The sequence below is a fragment of the Triplophysa dalaica genome, chromosome 14, assembly GCF_015846415.1.
Source record: "Triplophysa dalaica isolate WHDGS20190420 chromosome 14, ASM1584641v1, whole genome shotgun sequence".
Lineage (NCBI taxonomy): Eukaryota > Metazoa > Chordata > Actinopteri > Cypriniformes > Nemacheilidae > Triplophysa > Triplophysa dalaica.
The window spans coordinates 19,741,344-19,766,893 of NC_079555.1; the positions used below are offsets into that span (position 1 = coordinate 19,741,344).

The window sequence follows — 25,550 nt, forward strand, 5'->3', positions numbered from 1 at the left end:
TTGAATTTGATGCAAGCGACTTTTAGGGAGCCAATGCAACTTAATGAAGAGAGGAGTGACATGTGCTCTCTTCGGTTCACTGAAGACCACTCGGCCGCTGCATTCTGGATCATCTGTAGAGGTTTTAGTTACTAGTTTTTAGTAACACCTTTTTTTAAAGCTACATTTGTGTCAACCTATAGCTTTGAAAAGTTCACTATTATTCTTAGATATTTTGATAAGAAAAGTGTGATTTTGAACGTTTTTCTTCCTGAATACAATACATTATATAAACACCAGGCCAGATGGGAGTAAACATTTTCTTCAAAAGAAAATTTTTTTTTAGGTTATAGTTAAATTTATAAAAGGAATTGAAATGTGAGCTGTCCCAATAAAAAAAAGACAGCTTTCACTAAGCACTGAAAACACTGAAACCATTAAAACATTCATTTAATGGTCAGTGCTCTCATGATTTCATTCAAAGTAGAGTCGGTTGATTTATTAAACAATGGACACATCATAAATATTACATTTCACTGGCAATATAAAATGAATATGATGAATATTTTAATACATTTTTATTTGGCTATTCATTAAAGTGTCTGGATTGAAAAGATGATCGATTCAATGCTTTGCGTCATTGCACAGAAACATTGACAACAGACCCGTTCTGACATCAGACCTGCTTACACAGGTTACCAGGTCACCGAGTCCTGCTTTAAACGTATCCATGGTGACGCAGGAAGTCCAAGTGACTGCTTAGTAACAAATCGCCGTGGTGATCTCATTGAAGAGCATTAAGGTCTCTTCGTGTGAGGTCGTGCTGCTGCTGTCTGACAGATAACTTGCACCCGGGTTACAATAGGACAAACACGCACACAGAGTAGTACAGGCTCATTTCGTTCAAATATTAGCTGTGTGCCAAATTCTCTGTAACATTTCTGAGGCTTCCAGCTTACAGACAAATTCCTGACGGCAGCCTTTGGAGTTGTTGGGGACTTTATTTTAGTAATTTCTAAGTGAGTCCCAACCATTATAGCCGATAAGACATTTTTAAAGCAGCGCAAAACGTACAGAAAATGTATTTTTAATAACTTTAATGACTTTGATTTCAGTAATATCTAATTATAGTTTTTCCCAGATTTCCTGCTTATGAAACACTTTTAGACTGTGTTCCAACTTGACTTCGGCGTCTTTTTCTGCAGCTCAGAATGTCTTTTGAGGTTGATAAAAGTTAAACTTTTCTGAAAAAAAACACCCTCGTCAAGCTCCTTTTTTTTAGAAATTAACCAATGACAGAGACCTGTCGTTTCCATAACAACATACGAGGAACATGATTGGTCGAGAAGGCTCAAGCTCGAAAAAATCAAATGGCGGCCGAAACGTCCACTGGAGCCTAGTTTTTTATAAATGTAAGTTTAATTATCACTTTGAACAACTTCTGATTTCATTTCTAGCAAGAAATTAGCATTGCAGTTTTTAAATAGGTGATTATTTATAGCAAATACGCTTTCTGTTTATTATTCAAATAGATTTACGTTATCTGTTTTTCTGGGCTGCCTTCGAGCACAGATGCTGCCTATGAAGTCATTGCATTCGGCTGCTATTTGTAACCAAACACTCCCAGCGGTTTTTTATAAAAAAGCACCAACTTTGTCTTGTCAAAAAGAAGTCAAGTCTGAACACGGCCATAATCTCTAAAAAATAAGATGTTTTATTGTATAGTTGAATTGCATGCGAGCTTGAGTGATTCAGAATGCCCTACAATATAATGGCATTAAAATTCTATTTAGTAGATTTGATTTTATTCAGTATTATATTAGAAAATATATTATTTAGGTTTACAATTAGGTTTTAAAATAACCCCAAAAAATACGCAAATTTAGTCCAATTTTTAAATTCATGTTTTTAAGTGTTACTAGAGTCTAGTTTTTTCCATCAAACTCTTGTGTCACTTATCGAGTGAGTCACTTGTGAGGTTTAATCATGGTTTTGTGCTTTTGTTAAGGCCCTGGTGCAATATTAATGTGACGCGATCAAATAAGCACATCCAGTCTGTACTTGAATGAACTGTTGTATGTACGGTATGTACTGTTGTATGTACTGTACGGTGTCTTCCAGTATAGTAGTAGTTTAATCATACCTTCGGAAATTTGGTTTAGACACATGCCACACAATCACATTGATACAGTCACACACGCATTCATACAATTATCAGAAAATGACCGATGCCTACCGATGATTTAACATAGAAACAGCAGCTGATATGAGTGAATTCTTAAACCTCCTGGTTCTTCCTCCAATTGCTTTATATCTACGACCTGATGGGAGAACAACAAACTCCCCATGTAATGGATGAGATGCATAATTGATAATCGCATAGGCTTTTTGTTAATTACCAATCTTTAAAAATGTCTTGAAGCAATATCAATTGAACTCCAGTCACCTTAAATACTTTGTATATACTGCATAATAATCTTATAAATTAGTATATGTTTTTATTTTTTTTATGCGTTTTGTTGCTGTATCTGGATGTCTGCAATGGTAGTTTAAGTACCAAAGAAAATACTTTGTGTGTGCAAGCACATTGGGCAATAAAGATCTTTCCGATTCGGATTATAAATCCAGAGATCTGAGGGATCGTCCAGTTCATTTTCCAGCAGCTGCTTCTCCATTACACTTCTCATTTATCTCACATATCATCTCACCCTCATAAACACGTGATAGCAGATCTAATAACGGCATCTTCATCCATACATCTGATCTGTCTCGGACGGACATGCTGAAAAATCATCTGCTCGGAGTGACTACAGTAATGAAAACAAGACTATTTTGAGCTGCACTGGGGTGGAGGATGGCTCTAGCTACCATGTAGATGTAGGCAGGGGTCTTAAGTCTGTTAGCCCTCACATTTTCATCATTACCAACATTAAACAGTTGAAGAAGGGTTGAATTGTCTTGGGAATGTGTTATTTTTAACTGTGATCTATGTGGAACATCACATTAAAGCCGAAATAATCTGATTCAATGAAGAATGTTCGTAAAAAGTGTGCAAGAGGGAAAGAGTTCAACCCCAATTGTAGATCTAAATTCAGCTGAATGCACATACAGTCACAGTGACTCTTCTCAGAACACTATATAAAGGCTATGTGATGGCATCTGTGGTCAGCTATGTTGTGCATTGACATTAAAATAGCCTCACAGAGCTGCTTTCCATTAACACCAAAGCATTACACAATAACTGCATGCATCGAACATACCACAGCTCTGAAAACACACAGCCCTTCTCTGCTCAAAGCCCCTTAACGTTTGGTACCAACAGATACTGTATGTGTCCCACAGTCAATCCTTTTGTTAACAGCATTTGATTAGCTCTCGATTCATGAGTCACAGTACAGCGTAGATTTAAAATGTAAGAAATTATGAGGTTGTAAAAGCTTTTTTTAAGAAGTTTTCGAATCAACTATTACACTTTGAAGCGAAGTCTTTTTCTCAAGGCCAGCATATTATTTTCAATTGTTTTACTTAAAAAAAAAATGGCAGTAGCTGTGTTTATTCCTCGGTCATTTTGGGAGTTTAGAAATTTTATTCTGGGTTAAACCAAAGTCAGATTATGGAAGTGATGCCATTGCGGGCATTTCAGTCATAGTAAAACCACACAATTCCAATTTACCTGAATTGAGAAAAGTATAAAAAAAAGGTTGAGTAGTTTTAATTTAAAGGGATACTTCAGCCAAGAAACAAAATCCCCCCATGTTTTACTCACCCTTGAGGCATCCTAACTGAATATGACCTTCTTCTTGAAGAAAAATGCAGCATTTTGATCATGCACAGCCGAAGGATAACGCAAGTTACACATTATCGTTAATATCATTGTAAATATGGATATTTCTCTCAAAGAGTAAATAACTAGGGATTTTCAAAGTACAACTTTGGCTTATGGATTGTCCAACAACCAGTTTATGTACATCCATCCATCCATCTTCTTCCGCTTCATCCTGGGCCGGGTCGCGGGGGCAGCAGTCTAAGCAGGGATGCCCAGACTTCCCTCTCCCTAGACACTTCCTCCAGCTCTTCCGGGGGACACAGAGGCGTTCCCAGGCCATCCGGGAGACAGGCCCGGAACACCTTTCCGGGAAGCCGTCCAGGGGCATCCGAAAAAGATGCCCGAGCCACCTCAGCTGGCCCCTCTCGATGTGGAGGAGCAGCGGCTCTACTCTGAGCTCCTGCCGAGTGACCGAGCTTCTCACCCTATCTCTAAGGGATCGCCCAGCCACCCTGCGGAGAAAGCTCATTTCGGCCGCCTGTATCTGGGATCTTGTCCTTTCGGTCATGACCCACAGCTCATGACCATAGGTGAGAGTAGGAACTTAGATTGACCGGTAAATCGAGAGCTTCGCCTTGTGGCTCAGCTCCGTCTTCACCATGACAGACCGGTACAGCGACCGTATTACTGCAGAAGCTGCACCGATCCGTCTGTCAATCTCCCATTCCATCCTTCCCTCACTCGTGAACAAGACCCCCAGATACTTGAACTCCTCCACTTGAGGCAGGAAATCTCCACCAACCTGAAGTAGGCAAGACACCCTTTTCCGACTGAGAACCATGGCCTCGGATTTGGAGGTGCTGATTCTCATCCCAGCTGGTTCACACTTGAGTTTATGTACATAGAAGGTGTAAAAACACTATTATTTTGAAATAAAAAGGCAGTTATTATTATTATTATTATTATCTTACTTCTTGACTGACTCTCAAATGATTCGTTTCACGATTCATCTGTCTAATCCCCTCCTTTTCGCTAGCCTAGTCTAGTGTTTGAGGGAGAATAGCACATTTTTCGCGGGCAGTCCTAGCAAAACGAAGGCGGGGACTATACGTAGTGATGTAAATCCGCGGTGGTTCGCGAATCGGACTAGGGACGACTCGTTTGAGTGATTCAGAGTCAACTCTCTTTTTTCCAAGCCAATAACTTTGTTATTCATTCACCTTCAGATTTACAACGTGGCAGACTGCTTACTTTCAAACATGGCAACATTACACACTGCATGAAATGTCATTTTCATGATCTCATATTATGTACTCTTTAAACAAACGCATCAATTCGCTTCAGAAGTACTTCAGAAGTACCACAGAGCCATGTTAAGCAGTTCTTTGATGGATGGATGCACTTTTTGGACCATAAAAAATTGCCCCTTTCACTCCCATTCTACCGCTTTGAAGAAAAACGATAAGTAGTCTCATAACTTTATTCTTCAAGAAGAAAGATGGAGATGGTGGTCTAGTGGGCTAAACCACTGAACTGGTAAATCAAAGGTTGCTGGTTCGATCCCAGCAGCCACCACCAGTGTGTCCTTGAGCAAGACACTTTACTCCATGTTGCTCCAGGGGGATTGTCCCTGTAATAAGTGCCCTGTAAGTCGCTTTGGATAAAAGCGTCTGCCAAATGACTAAAAAATGTAAATATTCAGTTAGGATGCCTCGAGGGTGAGTAAAACATGGGGAAATTTTGTTTCTTGGCTTAAGTATCCCTTTTATACAATTAACATTAAATCAAATATTAAAATAAATTGTCATATTACAAGCCACTAGCCGGACTGATAACAAAACACAGACCGAGCTTAACTTCGGGCAGGGTGCTTTTGTCCGATGAAACCATCTATAGTTAATATCTTTTATATTTGGTTAAATGAGGTAGTCATCAATGCCACTTTTTACTTAGCCAATCACAGTGGAGGAGGAGCGATATCAATACAACAACAACCAACTGGCACATGCTTCTTGGTCTCCACACATACCATGTGACCTTTTTCAATAACTAAATACAAAATTATATTCATGTAACAGAATACTACCATATTATATATATATATATATATATATATATATATAAATATAAATATAAATATGTTACTTCATAGGAAAAAGCTTCACCTCCAAAAGCACTCAAGCGCACAGATGTTTAAAAACGTTTTGGAAGACACAGTCCAAGAGAGGAATTTCTGAAACAATTTGTCCATTCAGGAAGTGAAGAGACGCTCTGGAAACGTAAAGAAAAGACTTCCCATGAACACAGGACAGCTAGAAATCACAATACAATGAAGTTTCAAACCTTGAACTGAGGTTTCCAAGCCATTTTCTCCATTCTACAAGGGAAGATGTTGTTAATTTTAAAGAGTTAAATGAAGCTGATGTCAAGCGTTGGTTTTAACTCAATCACTGCTTCCTACATCTAACACAAAAGCTATAGTGTTGTAGGATATCACAAGACATTTTTGAAATCACACACTTAAAGTGTGATACTTTAATGTGCTCTCCTTGAAAAGCATAACTATGCTTTATACCTTCTGTGAGTATGTAAACTTTGCTCAAAATCAAGCAATCTTTAAAGGTACAGTGTGTAGACAAAATGACTGAAATGTTTATATTACCTTACAATGAGTGATTTTATGTATATACACACCGCGGGCACACCCTTACAAGTAATTTATCAAATTGCACAGCCATGTTTCTATAGTAGCACTACACGGATAAACTGAGCGCGTTTCGTTGTGTTTCGATGTTCTTCTTCTTCGGCTGTGTTTTGGAGGCAGCTTGTAAAGCCACTACATAGAAGGATTAGCAGAAGAAGAGGAAGAACAATAACAACATTTACTTGTTGTGTTTTTATTAGAAATAGAAACGGTTCTTTGTTTAGAAGTGAAATTTGTGCTAATGGCGGACCACACATACTCTGCACACGAGCCGATAGAGCGTCAATCTGTTTTGACAAAAAAAGAGAAAATACGATGCAGCAAGGCGAAGTCGAGACAAAAAAACGGCAGAAAACCTGAATAAACATCGGCCTGGTTCTTTTCAAAAAGGAGGGCACTGTAGCAGGAAACGGGTTTGCTAAGCGTCGCCGAAGTTGCCAGCTTTCTGCTGGACCGGTAAGTTTGTCTAATTTCCGCAATATAAGTGAACTGTTTGTTTGATAGCTTTAGCTATAGATGAGCTGATCATCAAGTGAAGTAGCGTTTTTCCTTGTACATTTTTAGCACATTGTAATTGTATCATAAGTCCTTGTTGCATGGTCGTGTGCATTTCAAGTTAGAAATCATCCGTGCCAAAAAATGCTATGCAAAATAAGCGAATAAATCACTGACACAATGTTGAACAAGTAACAATAATATTCACTATAACGATTAGAGTAAATGATGAATTAAGTAAATTCAATTTATTTATTTTTCTTTGTAAATAAACCTTGTCACTTGACTTGCAAACTTGCAAACTTACTCTCTCCTGTCTCAGACGACGACATCTCTGTCCTGTGTCCGTAACTTCAGTCTGTTGTTCGCCTGTGAGATGTAGATTGCAATTATCAACACCACCAATAATGGCCGCTATCATTTACGGAACCCTTTTGTCCTGTGACGGCAACCGTAGCTTCTCTAATGGGAGGGAGATGGGGGTGGCGGAGCTGTAGGTTGCAATTTCCTACATCACCAATAGTGGCCTCTGAAACTTAGGGTCCAATTTAACGTTCTAAGCGCATGGTCTAAAGCGCAAGTCCACTAAGGGCGTGTCTGAATCCACTTCTGCTAATGTAAGGACTGGAAGAATGGTCGCCGTGCGGAATCCTCACAACGAAATTCGCGAGACCAAATACCGGACGCTTCTCCAGAGGTAACGCATCTGCTGGTGCGTGAGGTGCGTGTGAGCAGACCATCTACAGGACAAGACAGATTTTTGTCTTTATATACACAATAATTATCTTTTACGTTGTAATCCATATATTTGTACTATTTGGCATGTTTGTTGTGTTGCCGTGCGTTCCTCTGTGTGTAATAAGCAGAATGTACTTGCTATTTGCACCTGCCTATAGGCGCATATTACTAATGCGATCTTTAAAAAAAAAAGATCAGTTTTTTCTAAAGTCCATTTCAGTTGCCTCAAAATAGCAATGTGCCAACAATGCACCTAAACACCTTCTGTATTCAGACCACACAAATGGACGGAAAGGAATTTGTTATTTAAACAACATGGTGCAGGAGGTTAAAATAAAAAAGACACTTGCGCCAGGCGCCGCAGTGTGTAGTAGAGCCCCATGTTACAACAGTGTCTTCTGACAAACTTGAATAACACTACCCATCCCAATCATATTTTACTGTAAAATCTAATTATCACACTATTATGCAATGTTTATTTTTTACATCAAAAAGCTTGTTACCTAGTAGTTTATTACATAGGATTCAAAGATGATCAGATTTGTAACGGAACACCTTGATCCTCTTGTATGAAGCCAATCAGATAGCCATGAAAAAAAATATGATCTTGAAATGTCAGACTCAATATCCATAGGTGCCTAAAGATGTTTTGATATTATAATGCAAAAAAGTGCAGCAGTTCCTGCAATGTGAAACCTTCTGCTTGATAACAGTGTTTTGAACAGACAGGTTAGGACTAGATGACAATCCTTCCAGGAAAGTATCCTTCAAAGACTGTAGGAAATTCCCAGCCGCTGTTTTTCAGGGAAAAGCTTCAGTTGAAGCTTGTGGACATATTCTTGATTGAGATATCTCTGACGATTGAGCAGATCTTTAAAAAACAAGAAAACTAGATGCTTGACATGCATCCTCAAACCACAGCAACATCTGCATCTGAACTCAAGTTTGTGGTGGGAAAATCCCTTTAATACTTGAGCCAAGGTACAGTAAGTGGCTTTACTTATCAACATGAGCCCAAAGCCTGCTCAGATCAAGAACAGACACATCTCAGTATGTTAGTGTAAAGTACCAAAGGTACTAAACTATTTCCAAACCACATTTAACAAAATAGAAAATGTTTAATGATGATTTCTCTTTGTGGATTACAAACTGGATATTGCTTCCACAAATAAAAGAGGAAGTGAGATAAGTTACATCAGTGTTTCACTTTGAGAAAGCTATCTGGGAAATTTATCTAAAAAAGTCTAAAAGTCTTCTACTGAGGTCAAATAAACAATAACGAGTGAGTCAAAGATGAACAATAAGAACCACTAGACGAATTAAAGCCATGTTAAACTGCTTTTGCAGTCAAAATATTACAGTAAGAAGAATTAAATTACAAAACCAGGCATCGCATTCAAAATAAAAATGCTATCAGAGATAAAGCACCAGGAGGGTAAGACAAAGTTATTTTTTTTTATTATTTTTATTCATACATTTTGTTTTTTTCAGTAAAAAAAACTTACGGTAAATAACTTGATGGGAACCACATTTTGCCTTGGAGTCAATTTGGACAGGAGAATGTTTCAATTTGTTTTGGAAGACCTCTGAAATCTACCCGCCACTTTTCTTTATACAAAACATGCATCAGATTAACCCCATACCTAAACGCAAGTAATCAAACATATATAGCCCTCATTCATGCTTGGCAATTAATATTCATGAGGTTCAGAATTTACATCGAATTAAATGGTTGCGGGGTTGGAGCTGTCAGCTGCATAAATAGAAACTGCCATTGCTCGTCGGGCAGCACTGTCGCGGCTGGTCAGGACAAAACCTGTTATTAAAAAGGCAAAAATACCTTTCATCGCGTTTGGTTAGGACACAGTGTCAGCCATGTTTATCATTCATATTTTTTTTATGATATAAAGGTGTTATGGGACAATGTTTTTATTTCAATGTACATCAGTACTTCAGCCAACAGTTATTCTTAATTTCTAACTATTTCAAAACATGTTGACCGTAGCACAAAGTGTCTTCTTTTAAATTATACCACAACTGTGCTCATATTCCAAAGGGTTCAAGAAGGGATTTTTGGGGGCCGATCACTGAAGGTGATTACCGGAGCTATTTGAAGCTCTCTCAGTACTATTATTTATTAAACTATATTTAAAAACAATTTATATTAAGTATTAAAATTAAGAGAAGAGAAAGTCTCATGAATAAACCAATGAATATTAGTAACACATTTACATAAAACATAGCAGCAGTGACATGAGTCCCAGAAACCCTTTGCCTTCCACAATATATAGTGGCCGTGATTAAAGCAAATTTTTTACATTATTTTATCTGATGATCTGATATTTATTTATGCTTCTTACAGCAGGTCATATTCATGGGTTGGGCCTAGAGTGGTGGTGTGCTCTAAAAGGTTTTTTCAACCCATAATTGGGTCAATATGGAGAAACCCAACAGTTGGGTTAAATTAACCCAGAATATGATTATATTTGACACAACAATGGATTAAAACCACACAGCAATTTGGGTTAAAAACAACCCATCAAACCCAACTGACAGTTGGGTTTGTCCAATTTTGATCATATAACAGGTTGACATAGCACCAACTAAGCTTAACACAGCACCCACTTACTGGCGAAAAACCTTAAAGGTGCACATTTGATCAACGAAGGCTATAAAAGCTGGTGGATTAACTCAGTGGTGCTTAGTGTATCAAAGAAATGCGTTTCATGATCCAGTGCTTGTATGTTACTTAGGCTTTGAAAGCACAGCTGTAGAGCTTCATCATAGCAGAACACAATGGAACAAAGCTGAGCTATAAGTAGTGATGCTACTTCTATCGCTTGTGTCCTTGGAAAGCAAAGATCTGTCATAACACACGTCACAAACAGACCTTGACGCCTCCAAGAAACCTTCATGAAATTGAGTTTGGGTTTGAATTTACAAAGTGGAGGTGTACAGAAATGTTTAGATGTTGAGATGAAAATTAAATGAAATAAAACAATTAAGACACTTGACTTTCATTCTCCTGAAAGACAACATTTCTTTCCACTTGTTTGCCTTGTTTCTAACCTGTATTTTGATAAATGATTGATGAGGTTTTCAACTCTAACGCATCACAGAATAGAGAGTCCGCTACTATTCATGACAATCCACTTCAAACAAGACAAAAGAAAGATGCACAGCTCATACAAAAGCAATTGAAAACCCTTCTTGTTATTTCCCTCCTCATTTTATTACAAACTAAGTTTTGGAGTTTATTTTAATTACTTCTTTATTTAAAATAACTACTCAACACTATATCATTTAAATGTTTGTTCTATTTTCACAAAAGGAACACAAAAACACATTTTCATTAAAAAGTTAAAATTCACAGTTTTAATCCCCCTGGTTGCAATGTAGAGAAAAAAGTTCTTAAAAAAGCATGTGGTCAAATAAATGTTGACACAATATGCATATTACATACAGTCCTGGAATTGTAAAATATCAATACAATAGGAGACTTTTGGAAAAGCCCTTTATTAAACTAGAAGGTGTCTACACTCACTCTTTAAAAAGCAACTAAACAGCTGACGCTGAAAGACAGTGACCTTGAATGAGCGCTAAAGTGATCTCCAGCATTTTGCTCCGCCTTATTTCACTTTGACTGCCAGCGCGCTTCACCATCTATAGAAGTCAAACTGAGCTGGCTGTCCTCCCATAAGCTAATTTTAGGCAGTGGTCTCCGGCGCTGAGCCCCCGCTGTGAGTTCACACAGTTTTCCCCAGAGCAGCAAAACGGCCTATCACGATCGCCTTCATGTGAACGGAAAAACAGCCCATCACATGAACGGGTCCCATTCGATTTAGAGGTTAGAACAAAAACAGAGAAATTTCTAAATGAAGAAAATTTTTCAAGTCTGATATTTCTGTTATGATAAGATAAATCATGCATTCATTAAACAGCGTATCATATTATAATGCTGGCTTGCAGACAAGTTTTACTCTAAAAGAGCATTCAAGATCAACACCTCATATGCTATTAACTAGGGATGTGCGATATGGGATTAGGGACGATTTTTAAACTCTATCATGATATATTCTGGAATTTATAACAATAAATATGTCGATATAACTACTACACCATCCACCACTTTTTGCTACAAGTGAAGTGGTAGCTGCATGTAGTCTAGAGCCTCAGAAACACAAACATTAATCAAAAAGTAAAACGTATACCTACAGAATGTTTGTAAATATAATATATAATGGTGAGATTCGACTTCAAAAGGTTGTAGTAAAGAAAGAATTAAATGAACTAAAACTACAAATACACATCAAGTCATACCAAAGCTGTTTATAGCCTGGGTGGAAACAATCGCATCACGCTGTCAATCAGTCTCTCCTTAACTGTGTGAACCTTCTCTTCTCACAGAAACGTATCTGTATTGGTCTATGACTCGCGCTAGAGAAAGAGAACGGAAAAATGTGGATAAAAGAAATGGAATTAAATAATCTAGGCTGTCATACACTATAAACGTATTTAAAATAACGTAATACAAACTTGCATTTTGTAATGGATGTAAACAGGCATAGTGTCGCTATGAAGGCACGTGTAGGTGCGAGCTGCACACGGGAAGCTACGTTCATGCATCCGATATAAAAGGCAAGAAATCATCTTAAACCATTTGTGCATTGTGTACGCACCCATAATATCTAACAAATGTTTAGATTAAGACTATTAACCAAATTTAATGTTGAGGTGTCCGCATATGAGCGATGAATGGGTATCACCAGGAATACGTTATCAACTAGGATTTATCGTGTACAATCGCAGGAAGACCAATTCTTAGTGTCTTTTGAATTTCTTTAGTCAAAACAATGTCCAAACTTACATTTATTACACTCCATAGTGCATTATAATAAATAAAAAAAGTGACTTTTTAAGCAGTGACATTGAGCGCGTTTACATGCACAGTCTTACGGCGATTATGCTTAATAAGATGATGTATATAAGGTAATATAAATGTTGAAAACGGTTTTCTTTTATCGGGGAAAAGTCATAAACGGCGTAAGCAAAAAGAGATCGACAGAGGTAGTCTTTTGCCCATTACTCCGATTTCGTCCCAATCGGAAGTAATAGTAAAATAACATATAAAAAGTCCGCTCTGGAATCATGCAGTTGATGTAGAAACGTCAAAATTGAGAACTATTGTTGCATCTGCAGGTACTGCGGGCATGAGAAGAGATATAAAAAATACAGCTTTTTTTTTTGACCGTTTTCCCGCTGCATTTTTAATTACAAACAGACTATTGACAATAACATCACTTGCACGTGAGAAACCCTGCAAGTCTCAAACTTCCATGTAAACGCGGTTTTCTGTGTAGACGGTTTATAACTATGCATGTAAACATGTGAACACAGTTTTCTTTCAAAGCAGATTTTTGATAGATCTCCGTTTATTCTGTGCATGTAAACGCAATCATTGACTTTTTTGGAGTAGTTGTTTTCTGTTTGTGCTGTCAAAGGTGGCAAATTAACTTTTCTTAAAACTTTGTACATTTCAAACCCATTTTAATTGCACCTCTTTCAGAATTGCAGTTCTATAACAGTGGAAAAAAAACATCCCATGAAAAAAAGACTGGTCATATCACCCAACCATATTGGCCAATATAAAGGTAAAGTGAACGCTCCGAGAGATCATGAGTTGAAACGTAATCCAGCAGGTAGCAGCAGGAGCTTGAGTGGATTAGTGACATGCACACAATCCTCATGCCACAAGCCAAATCTACAACTAAACAAATACTACATATTATGTCCAAGATTAGAGTTAATGAGCTACATTCAGAACGCCAAATCACTTTTCTGCACTCTGGAGTATAGTGTCACAGTGGTATACCATTTATATAAAAATTTACATACTATTCCTGCACATTTTAGCAAATGCAGTGAGTAATGCCACACTGTACAGAATACTATATTCCAATACGTTAAACTCAATCTGGCCTATATTTCGACAGTAAAAAAACAGAAGTTATATTAGCTGTGCTAATTATCTTAATAACGGAACATTAAACACTGGATAGAAATAGGATTGTTCTGGCTTTTATCTCCAACACAGCTCGTATCAGTACATATTGGTGTTTACATCTGCACATCACTGGATAAAGGACAGAATGTTTGGAGGAAGCAAACACATCTAAAAGAGGAACATGAACGCAGATATTGATTGAGGTTTGTGAACACACACACTGTAATGTCACCGCTTTAGTGAAGATGAAGGATAACTTCTGCACTGCATGAAAATTTCACCTATTATTCATCTATCAAATTATTTTTTTACATTGAATAAAATTAATTATTAATCTTGATTAATGATTGGCAAATCCTTATTTGAAAACAGATTTTCACAGTTAATATTCCTCTTGTAAATGTTAGCTGTATATTCCTCTTATATATCACATTGATTCTGCATGATGGTGGAAAAGCGCGTATTCTCGTTGCTTAATTGTTCCACTCCGTGCCAATCCAGGTCATCTAGTACGTAAATGGCTTTCTTTTCCACCACAGGGCTGATAACGGATAACATTAGAAAGTAAACACAAATGCGTCACGTGACAAAATACGAATGGGCGAATGATAAGCTATCCAAATGCCATGTCATTTATTTACAATCATTTATGTCAAGAAATCACATCTTTTCCGCCAACACCTGAATCAGACTTCTCTTTCTTTTCTACTTTTCTTTCCTTTTAAAAAGATGGTTGGTACTTACGTAGCTTCATATACTGCAATAGGCTTACACACATCAGCAAAAGCAAACAACATTGCTTTCCTTGTGTTGTTCTAATTGCTTCTGTTGTTCGCCTCATTTGTAAATTGCTTGGATAAAGGCGTCTGCTAAATGACTGAATGTAAACGTAAATGTAGAATATAATCATATTCCTATTAGGGTTGGTCGTCCGCACATCCAATTCGCGTACAGCATGACAAATGCTGACAGGCAAGTCCACTGTATGACATTCTGCACATGTGTCGAGCTCGTCCATTCTCGCTTTTCTGCGGTCGAGTATGATTTGGAAGCTGCGAAACACGTGTGCTTGCGAGACTTGACAGACGAAAGTGAAAGCGAACATTGAATCGTAGTAACGCGCTCACACTTTGTGCGTGTAAACTTGTCAATGACGATCTATATATAATAATTGTTATTTCAGTTCTGTAAAAGTTAACTCCCTACAATTTTACCATGCAATTCTAAACTCCAATCTGTTAAAACACTGAGGTAAACATAATGCAAAATATTTATATATGCAACAATGCATCATTCTAAGGAACTCAATTTTCCAGTCATTTCCATCCTTGTCCTATGTCATACTTCACAAAACACATTTCCTTTCCCATAGCAATGAGACAAGACAAGAATGGTTTACCCCCCACCGGTTAAAATATTAGGTCAAATAGTTTTACAGGGTCAATGTGGCTTTATAACACATGGGACATTGTTTTACATCAGCAGCGTTTCCTGACTGCAATTCCACAAGGACTTTTGCATTAGCTGAACAAATAATTTAAAATAGCCATTCATTCATAAGATCTAACAATATGAAAAGTAACCAGTTCAGACTGTGCCTACATAAACTTAAACATTAAGTCTTGTTAAAAAAGCATAATATTGAACAGAGAGATTCATATTTGTTGGAGAATATTTTGATTATATAAGTCATAGCTCCAAACACACTCATAAGAGTTGTACATACCTGTAGTACCGCGACTGGAGGTACGTAGAGCAGACTGCTTTTGAGACATGACTGGCCGAGCCAAAGTCTATGACTTTCACTCGGTAGGGTTGCCGTACTGGATCCACCAACATGATGTTCTCAGGCTTCAGGTCAGCATGAATCAGTCCCATGGCCTTCAACTTTTTCAGCGCCGCAGCCACCTGCTGAAGAACGGGTCGGATCACTTTCAGAGGTAGCGGACTGAATTTGTTTTGCTTGAGGAAGTCATACAGGTTCTGCTCCAACATCTCAAACACGAGGCAGGTGTGGCTGCGGTGCTGGAAACACTCGAAAGCTTGCACCAGATTGTGCTCGTCTGCGTTCTCGCTGCTGAGGCGAGCCAAGATGCCCACCTCAATCTGACCCTGTCGAGCGTACGATGGATGATTTTTCAGGATCTTCACAGCCACGATGTCATTGGTTCCACGTTTCCAACATTTCACGACCTGGCCGAAAGTACCGCGACCAAGGAAGCCTAAAACCTCATAGGTGTTCTTCAAGGAGCAGAGCAACTCGTGATGGACCAGCTGGTATTCACAATCTCCACTCCCTGAACTTCCTCCTTGTTTCGCAGGCCCTCCTCCGACCGCACCAGGGACCACAACTGGCGGGTTTCCCACATTCGATTGCAACATTGCAGGCAACATTGACAGGTCCTCCACAATCTGCATGGTGCTCCCCAAGTTCTCAAGCTCCTCGCTCTTACGTTTCAGCCCGCATCTGTTGGAGCAGTCTCGCGAGTTAAAGCCTCCGCAATCTTCACCGTCACCCACCTCCTCTCCTCCGCCACCCTCGTCAACACCACCCTTTCCTTCAACTTCTCCTTTTTCTTGACAGTCACGTCCCTCTCCCCTACCCCTTTCGGCTGCCCCTGTAGCTCCACTGCGGCAACCCCTTCCTTTGTCCTGTTGCTCCGCGTCTTTGCCCTGAGAGGGCACGCCCCCTTTTTGCAGTGGAACCGGTGCGGTGGTATGCTGTCGCTGCACGCCTCGTACAGCAGCGGTCTGCAATGGAAAGTCCTGCCCACGGCTTCTGGCGACCACAGAATCTTGTGTCTTGAATGAAGCTGTAAGATGCGTCGGGTATGCAATGCCAAGGGTTCTACCATTCAAGTAAGTCTGCGGGTAGGCCCTTTCATGGTAAACACAATTTCTGGCCCCAACTTTTAGTTTCTTCACACTACAAAAGGCACTTGTCTGAGTTTGAAAAACATGTGGTGGGTAGACCAAAACTTGTGAGGCCATACCTGTAAAAAAAAAAGAGAGACACGAGTTTCAATCAAACTTTTATGTTCTTACAACGCTACACTGGGATTCAATAAGTATCAATGTTGTTTGGTAACCAACACTATTCAAAATATCATGTTTAATGTTCTGCAGCAGAAAGTAATTCATTGTATTTTCTTACAATGGGCTGCAAATAATAGTTGGTTGAGCCACAACTATGGTTACACTGTGTAAATCACCACAATTTAGGAAGTGACTCTTATCCCTTTCACAAAGAACTACAATTTAATAGATTCACTAAAACACAGTGTTTCCTATTCATTAATTAGACTATAGGGGCCATCATAGTCCAATTTGTTCCGAAATTGTATCAAAACGAACCAAAACATTTTTATTAGGTTATTTCTCATAACAACATATCATTGTGTTTCAGATATTGATTTCATTTGTAGCGACCAGCAACATTATCAACACTGGCTGCCATTTTTCATGATTCCTATTTTTATTTTACAATTCAAAATTGCTTAATTCATTGTAAAGTTGCGAGCGCTCTTCGCGCCCATCTCTCTCATGTTGCGTGCAGCGCCTCGACAGCACCTCTCTCTCACATGACAGTGAACTTATTCATTTCTGTCGTTTAAAATGAGCAGCGTGTCTACACATGGAGCTGTTAGCATCACGCCCACCCATGACATTTATAATGATGATCTTTCTGCGCTATATCCTCCAATATCCTTCATTAGCGCCAAAAGCACTTCAATTTTAATCAAAGTAAACCACATAACATGAAGAATTAAGGAGTATCAATGCACATTTCCCGCCTGACCTGTGTGTACTATGGCATCCAAAGTTTTTTTATACAATGTTTTCGTGAGATGACAAAGCTCCCAGTCTGCAGCAACGGGTGTTATCCCGGTTCACTGCTCATGCGAGCCAGACCGCGATCGCAAAACATAAAAGGGACGATCAAAAGTCCAGACACTATTCACATGGAAAACAACATAAAACTTGCTTCACTGCTTATTAGTTGTTGTCCGTAATGTTTGTTAGTTTCCTTGTGTAGTGATAATGGCAGAGCTCTCGTTCTTTAAGAGTGCCCTGCTCCATTTTCCTTACTTTCGTTTTATTCAAACGGTTTTGTACAGTTTTTTTTATAGACTTCAACACTAGGAAATGTTTTTTTTTTACTAAATTGTTATTAGAGTAAGTCTCTTACCACTGTAAAGTGATTTTCACTTGCGATACTGGACTGTTGTGGTTTTATTTTCATAAACTTAACTTTTAACACTTTTTTCTCCACATTCCGTTCCTGAACATCATAGTGCTTCAGCCGACCTCAGCCATAACTTTAGTTACATACACAAGTTATGAGCAAAATTAAAACTGATTTGGAAAGGGCTTGAATATGGTATCAAAAACTGTAATATGCCTATATAAATTTGCACCATGTGTTGGGTTTTCCCAGATCTAATCGCATATGAATTAAATATAACATTAAATATATAAATCTAAATTACATAACAACGTCTTTATTGGGCATTCGGTTGTATTAAAATACAACAAGTTCCGAGACGCCAGTACAGTGTGATGACGTCACAAACATACTGAATTTCAGTTCACTGCCGCACTTTAAGCACCAACACTCTTTCAGTAAGTTTCCTTTCTTGTAGATTTGTGCTTCAAATAAAGAACTTTATGTTGACCAGATTGTTAGTTAATCATATACAAGTAAATTTTGCCTATATGGAAATTAAAAAAAAAGTGAACTGGTAAAACCAGTTAAATGCGATGCGGTCCAAAATTTGGATGCACCTAACTTTTGTGCTGGTGCACCTAAGAAAAAAAAAAGGTTAGGCGCAGCAGTGCAACCAGTGCAAAAACTTAGTCTAGAGCCCTGGCTATAGCTATTATAGATTCAGTCACATAATTTTCATCACAGGATGAAATGCTTCAGTAACCAGTCCTTGAGTCAATTTTAATTTACCTTTAAAATATGTTTTTTTCTCATGGGGATCATGCCCCCGGGACCCCCTAGAGGAAACTGGGATGAGCCCCCATAGTCTCCCTAAATTCTGTGGGAAACACTGCTTTATCTTTGTCCTTGTAAATCTGTGAGAGCTCTCGACCTCCCTACGTTACGGTGTGTGCGATCAGTAGTTGTAACAGCAACATTTTATTCTCCCATATTTCTTAAATTGCACCAAATTGTCTCCGCTAGACACGATCTTTAATAAAACTAACACCACTATTAAATAAAAAAAATGCTCATAACACAACACCACATTGATGAGAAGAGGAAAGGAAATGAGCTGCGTGAGATATACTAATATATAGCCAAAATCACATATCCGCTCTTCAGCGTAAATGTATGGTGATTTTTTCAGACAATGTGGCGTTTATAAATTAGCATTTTACCAGCAGTTAAAGTAATAGCTGGTTGGATTACACATGAGATGTTATTGGGTCGTGACTCGTGTTTAGTCAGTATTTTATACTCGTTTTATCTCTGACAACAGAACAAATCATGTGAAAATAGCATTCAGTTGTGTTCAAATGCTATATAATGTGATAGATCAGACAGTAGAAGCAAAACGGATTTCAGGTGCCAACACTAGACTAAACGCATGTGATGTCACAAATATGCAATAAGTGCGTGACACCATCAGCACCACAGTCTCTCAAAATCATGTTGGAAACACTTCAACAATTATTTGCGGATGTAAATCCTGAAACTCTGCAATGTGTATGTTGTAATAATGGATCAAATGATCATAATAAAAAGGAGCTTTCCTGAGTTTGATGTGATGTCACCAGTGTCCATGAATTGAGTGTAAACAACTCGCGACGTGTCATTGAACCTTTTGCATGCAGTGATTTGCATCATCAGGCTGACATCACTCTTGACCTTTAACCCTAGGTCTGAGCTTTAGACGACAGGCAAAGACAATGACATTCTGCAACAGAAGGAATACCCAGAAGGAGTACCCACCAACCGTCCTTCCGTTACCTTTCGTAAAGAGAAATAGCTATCCGCTCATGGGTACAAAATGACCTTTTCATATCAGTTTCCATGAATCCGCTCTCAGGTCTCTAGGCAACCACTGATTCAAAGTGACGGGTCAGAGCATGGGGTTAAAGTTAGAGACACCACAGGCAGAGTTTAAGAGTTCATGACATTTTTTTTCCAATTAGATATCCAATCAAGGAAGGTAATATATATTCAGAACAGTACCTTTAAGATTGAGAATTTTCACTTTGAACGACAAAATTTGGCACAACTTGATTCAAGTTAAGCTTGCACCACTACATCCATATATTTTTCAAAGAAAATGAGAGTTGTGCTTGCCTGAGTAGCCCTGATGATGGAAAATGGTGGTGTCAACAAGTCATAAGAATAAAATCTCTATAAGGAATAGTTCACAAAAAATAATACGTTTTCTGTTTATTGTCTTTTTGATCTACTTCTTACTTTAGACACTTATATTATACTTTTATAAAACTATTGCATTTGGTCTGTTGTTTATTATGGAGTTAATGGTGACAACCTTTTCTCAAACTTCCAAAAGACACAAAAGCTTCATTTAACTAGTATGTATTTCGCAGCATATGTTTTAGGTGTCCTGACAGAATATAAATGGGTTTGGTAATTTAAAAAAACATAACATATAACCCATTATTTTACTCAGGCTTGATGCAAGTCTACGCACAATTAACAGTGATTTGAATGAGACTGAGCCAGTCTCTACATGAAGCACACACACTATTATGCACATTCGTTTTAGGTCTTGCACAAATTTAATAAATTGCTCTATTTTAGCTGTTTCAATGTATAACTGATCATGATTCACCTTTTGATTTGAGTACCAAAATAAAAATGTTATGAAAAGCAACATGATAAAAGTGGTTTTAACAACAGGAAAACACATAACAGTAATTTCGAGAAGATGCTGCAAATTTCATGTTCGTCTGGCTGACGCCCTAAACAAGCATTGAGACTTGCTCAGCTGAAGCTAAAGCTCATGAGCTTAGAGCAACAGCCATCAAAGCCCAAGCGAGATATTAGTGGCTGTTCTGTAATACAAATAATCATACCATACCATATCATAACATGATATGAAAATGTTCAGTTCTAAAGTACTATCACATCAACTCTGACATTGTGCTTATGAACAAATGAGCCAAAAAAAACATATTTTTTCTGACTCCTAGAGACTCATCTGCAGTTTTAAAATACCTAGAAAAGTTGACTGACATGTAACTTAAAGTGTTATAATTAGGGATGGGTACCGAAAGCCGGTACTTAATCCATCCTACGGCTAAATTATAAAAGACCGAAGTATCGATAAGATCTGACGTTAACGGTTCTGCTGTCGGTACTTGAGAAATTAAGAAAAAACTTGTCCTATTTATTATTGCTAAATAAACGTTACCTAGCATATTTTAACTGACCAACCATTTCTAATGTGCGATAATATTAAAGACATTTACCAGCATTTTCGCTATTCGCAATCTCGCACACGAAATGTCCGTCTGTCCCACACTACATAGAGCTTGTGCGCACACAACACGAGAGCTCGTGCTTAATAGAGTGACGATGGCGGAGAGAATCAAACGGTCTAAAGTATGGTTACATTTCAGTCGAGTGGATGCAGACAATGCTCATTGCAACAAGTGCAACAAGATTTTTGTTTGTAAGAGCAGAAACACAAGCAATCTGGCAAAACATCTTTCAAAAGTGTTTAATGTGCAGACAGAGAAATGCAAAGTTTTCGACTGCCTAGCTACTAGCTCATCATCCACGTCCTAAGGTACGTATGCTAGCCAAGCAGTCTTCCTAAATAACACCGACATAAACATTGCATAAGGTTTCTTTAAATTAGTATGTAATCATTTAATAAACACACATCACATAAAAAAAGCCTACATATAAATCTTTAGAGTATTTTTTACTGCAGTAGCCTAATAAAATCTTAAATATTTAAAATGCTTTCACAGTACTGCATTTAAAATAGATGAATAATAATAAATTATGCTTAAGAAATTATAAAGCAGAGCTTACCTAAAAATTAATTTGTATTGATGAAATACATAAACTTTTTTTGTGTGTGCACTATGCTAGAGGTTCCAAACCTGTATATCTTTTAAGCCCAAACAGAGTTAACTACACTATGTGAATGTAAAGCTACAGTTACAGTGAACCAATCCACTCCCGCATCTGGTCCAATTATGGTTATTATTAAACAACAACAACAAAAAACACAAACAAACTTAGGCCCACATGCATTTTATTTTAATTCTCTATGAATAATAAGCGGGTATCAGTCATCTTGTACCTGCATTAGATATGTTAGGTCAGTAAAGAATGTTTTAAATAGTGAAAACAACTCCAGCTTTAGTTTTGTCTTTCATAAAAAAACACAACAAAAAGTACCGATAAGGAGTACCGTTAAAGTACCGGATCGATAAGTGGTATCAATAAAAGTAGTAATACCGTTAAAACCTTAACGATACCCATCCGTAGTTATAATCTAAGAAAACAACCTCCTATATTTATCCATTAAAATTGAGAGTCCGTTTAAACAAGACTGTTTTCAACTAAAAAGTCTATTATTGAAATGGGTCTCAAAGTGCAGGTTTTTTTAAATGGATGGCATTTTTAAACTCGGAAGTATCAAAAACGATGACGTCATACGCATGCGTATTACGCGCTTAGACTGTAGACATGGGTGAGTATTCCTCAAACAATAATGGCGGCATCCATGCTGCATGTTTGTGCCGCGTGACATACTAATTATAATTTCTCCAGCAAAAAGACTTACTGCACCACTACAACCAGCGTAGACATAGTATTTATTAGGGATGTTGCAGTGAAGAAATTTTCCCACCCGTTAATCGACATTAACGGGGAAAAAACACAAGGGGTGAGGGGTTTGCTGTGGGGTGATCGAAAGATTCGGCCGTACACATTACGCATTTTACTTTCCGTTTTAAAATAGCGGGCAATTCAGGAACGGCAATTGCTTGACTTAATGGTGGGTTCAATATCTTTCTTAATAAAACACACAAAACAAAAAAAAATGTCATTTGCTTATATTAAACAAAGACCTTACAACACTAATAAACACAGCACACATAACATACAAAATAATAGACAGGAAAAGCAGACTGATAATAATAACACATCAAGAAAAATGGAGGTGTTAATGTTAGAAAAGTAGACAAAAAATTGCAGCTTACAGCACACTTGACTTCAAACCAGGGGCGGCGTTTGCATATGGCAGAGCATGGCAGTTGTCATGCCCTGGCATTCAGATAAAACAGTGGAAACAAAGTGTCCATAATAATGCTCATCAAAGATAATCCAAATATTTTGACTGCTGTATATTTAATGGATAGACATCATAAGCTTGTCTATTTTGGAGTGTAAAAACAACACTTACTCATCAACGGCTTCAATGGTGTAGTGAGTAAGTCATGTGACCAGCAATTCTGATCCTATAGCAATGCAGCTTCGAATCCTTGCATGTTTAAATATTAAATCTTCTTTACTGTTAATTTCATGTTTGGCCTATATTTTAGACTCTCACCTGAATTACGTTGTCGTCGGGGGTTGTTATGACAACATCTGGGTGTGGGTTTGAAGCCATTGTCACACACAATTTAAATGGCAAATGGTTAAGTAAATATTTTGTTGTAGTCGCCCTTTTACTGCAGAAATTAGAGCTTTAAAGAAACACATTTTAATTGATGCGAGGGTGTTTATTATCTTTCAGTCTCTCTGGGTGTTCAACATGCATTATTTCAGTTTTGTGGATTCTTGTGCGTATTGTTTAGATATTTTGTTAGATACTTTGGTTGTTTTCGTAGGGCCAGAGGAAATTTTGCCATACCCTAGGTTTTGGTGAAACGCCCCAACTGCTTCAAATTATATCAGTGTGTGTGTTTCCCTGGAAGTTGAACGCATGACCTATGCAATTCTTACCACCGCAATGCTCTAACAATTGTAACAGGAATGCAAACACCTGCAAGCTACACATTAAATTTAGCATGTAACTGTGTTCCCAACTCATTCTACTGTCATACTTGCATGTTAAGGGAGGACTTTTATTGGAAATTTATGTTAGTGAGAAGAATGGTCTCTATATAACACCAAGCAGCTGAAAATTTTTAGGAAAAAGCACATTACATTTTGATTATAAATGATCAAGTCTAAGATTTTGTTCTTTGAACAGAATGCAATGATTCATCAAACAGAGGACCAGGCAGTAACATGTGGGCAAATAGGGTCAATTTTGATCACATGTTGACTTGCATTGCATACTAACAAAGTTAAAGCCATTGACCTGCTTTTGCAGTGAAATTCTTTACAGAGTGACTGCAGTTTGCTTGTGATTATATGGGACAACATCAAGCCCTGTGCTTGATGACACATATCGCACACACTAAATTTCATCCCGAAGTAAGAATCACAGAGGGGAGAAACTTAATTACTGAAATTGTATTTTTGTGTACAAGCCCATACAGTAGTGAAAAACGTTATCTAGTTTAGATGGTTAGAGTAGGGTTATGGTTAGGGTAAAGGTTTCGTTAGACTTGAAACACCAAAGATTTAGTCAAATCCAACAAGCCACACCCACAGATCTGACTCAAAAAACCAAGGATTTAGTGAGGGCCAGCTCTGTCACACCTTGCAGGCAAGATGAAAGTCAATAAACCCCCGTTATACCTAAATTGAAAGATATTTAATACATGATCTGTCGAGACATCAGGACCAGCGACAAGTAACAGGAGCTGCCTGATTTTACTGTTCTCAGCAGGTCGTGACTCATGACCACTGACCGCCCACTTCTTGCAACTCCGAAAATGAAAGAGCGCATTTTTTTACATTCGCGCCTTTATAATTCGACATCATATTGTAAGTTTAAACAACCACGTTGTAGTCTAACAAACTGTGAAAACTACATTTTGCGACAACAACAGATGTATTACAAAAGTTTGCCGGGGCTCTAATCAAACTAAACTGAAGTGCGGATGCAGCTTCCTTTTCTAGTGAAATAACCTCTCATCAACTACACTGAAATCTTTCATCAACTATATCTGAAACATGTTGCGTCAGTAGTGCACTTGTGCTTATAAGAGGCGTTTTACCATGCATATGAAAGAATTTCACTATAGTTTGTTAAGGTTATTTATTAATTTCAACTAAATTATTTTTACTGGTGCTTGTAAAAGACTTGTCAGTACATGTGAATGATTTTCGCTAGTGTTTGTAAGATGTGTTTCATAAATACAAATTAAAGAATTTAACTATGTATTTGTTTCACTAGTGGTTATACAAACTATTTCAGTAATACATTTGAATGAATTTCAATAAGTTTGATCAATGTTTTTATTTCGCTAGTGTTTGTAAGAGGTTTTTCAATAATAAGTATGAATGAATTTTTTCTAAGCTAGATAAAAAAAAAAATTGACTAGTGTTTGTAAGATGTATTTTATGAATACATTTGAATGAATTTCACTAAGTTCAATCAATGTTTTTATTTCACTAGTCTTTGTTAGAGTCATTCCAATAATTAAGGCCTAAACTGCCCCTCATAAAAAAGATCAAGTAGTCAAATTTAAGCGAGTTCCCTTTTTTCAAGCAAAAGGAAAATTCACGTTGTGACAACATTCTTCGATGGGAATAACCAGATTCTTCTGAAAAAAACAAGGTTAGGAAGTAGTGGTATGTGGTAGGGCTTAGTATTACAGCACAAACATTGAAAATTGAGAATAGAATTGAAATCACACAAACTAATATCAATTAGACACCTTATAGTTAACACCGCAATCATTTTTATTTATTTTATTTTTAAAACTACATTGAAAAGATTTAATGAATATTTTTTAGA

The 25,550-nt window shown here is 37.6% G+C and overlaps 1 protein-coding gene across 2 annotated transcripts in view; it reads right to left on the minus strand.

Annotated features, from left to right (window-relative positions):
• hipk3b (homeodomain interacting protein kinase 3b) overlaps positions 1 to 25,550 on the minus strand; it is a 49,320-nt gene that overhangs the window by 20,753 nt on the left and 3,017 nt on the right. For both annotated transcript variants that reach the window (XM_056766767.1, XM_056766766.1), the window contains exon 2: positions 15,413 to 16,679. In XM_056766767.1, coding sequence (XP_056622745.1) covers positions 15,413 to 16,677 — 1,265 coding nt within the window. In that variant the 5' untranslated portion in view covers positions 16,678 to 16,679. The remainder of the gene's footprint in view (positions 1 to 15,412; positions 16,680 to 25,550) is intronic.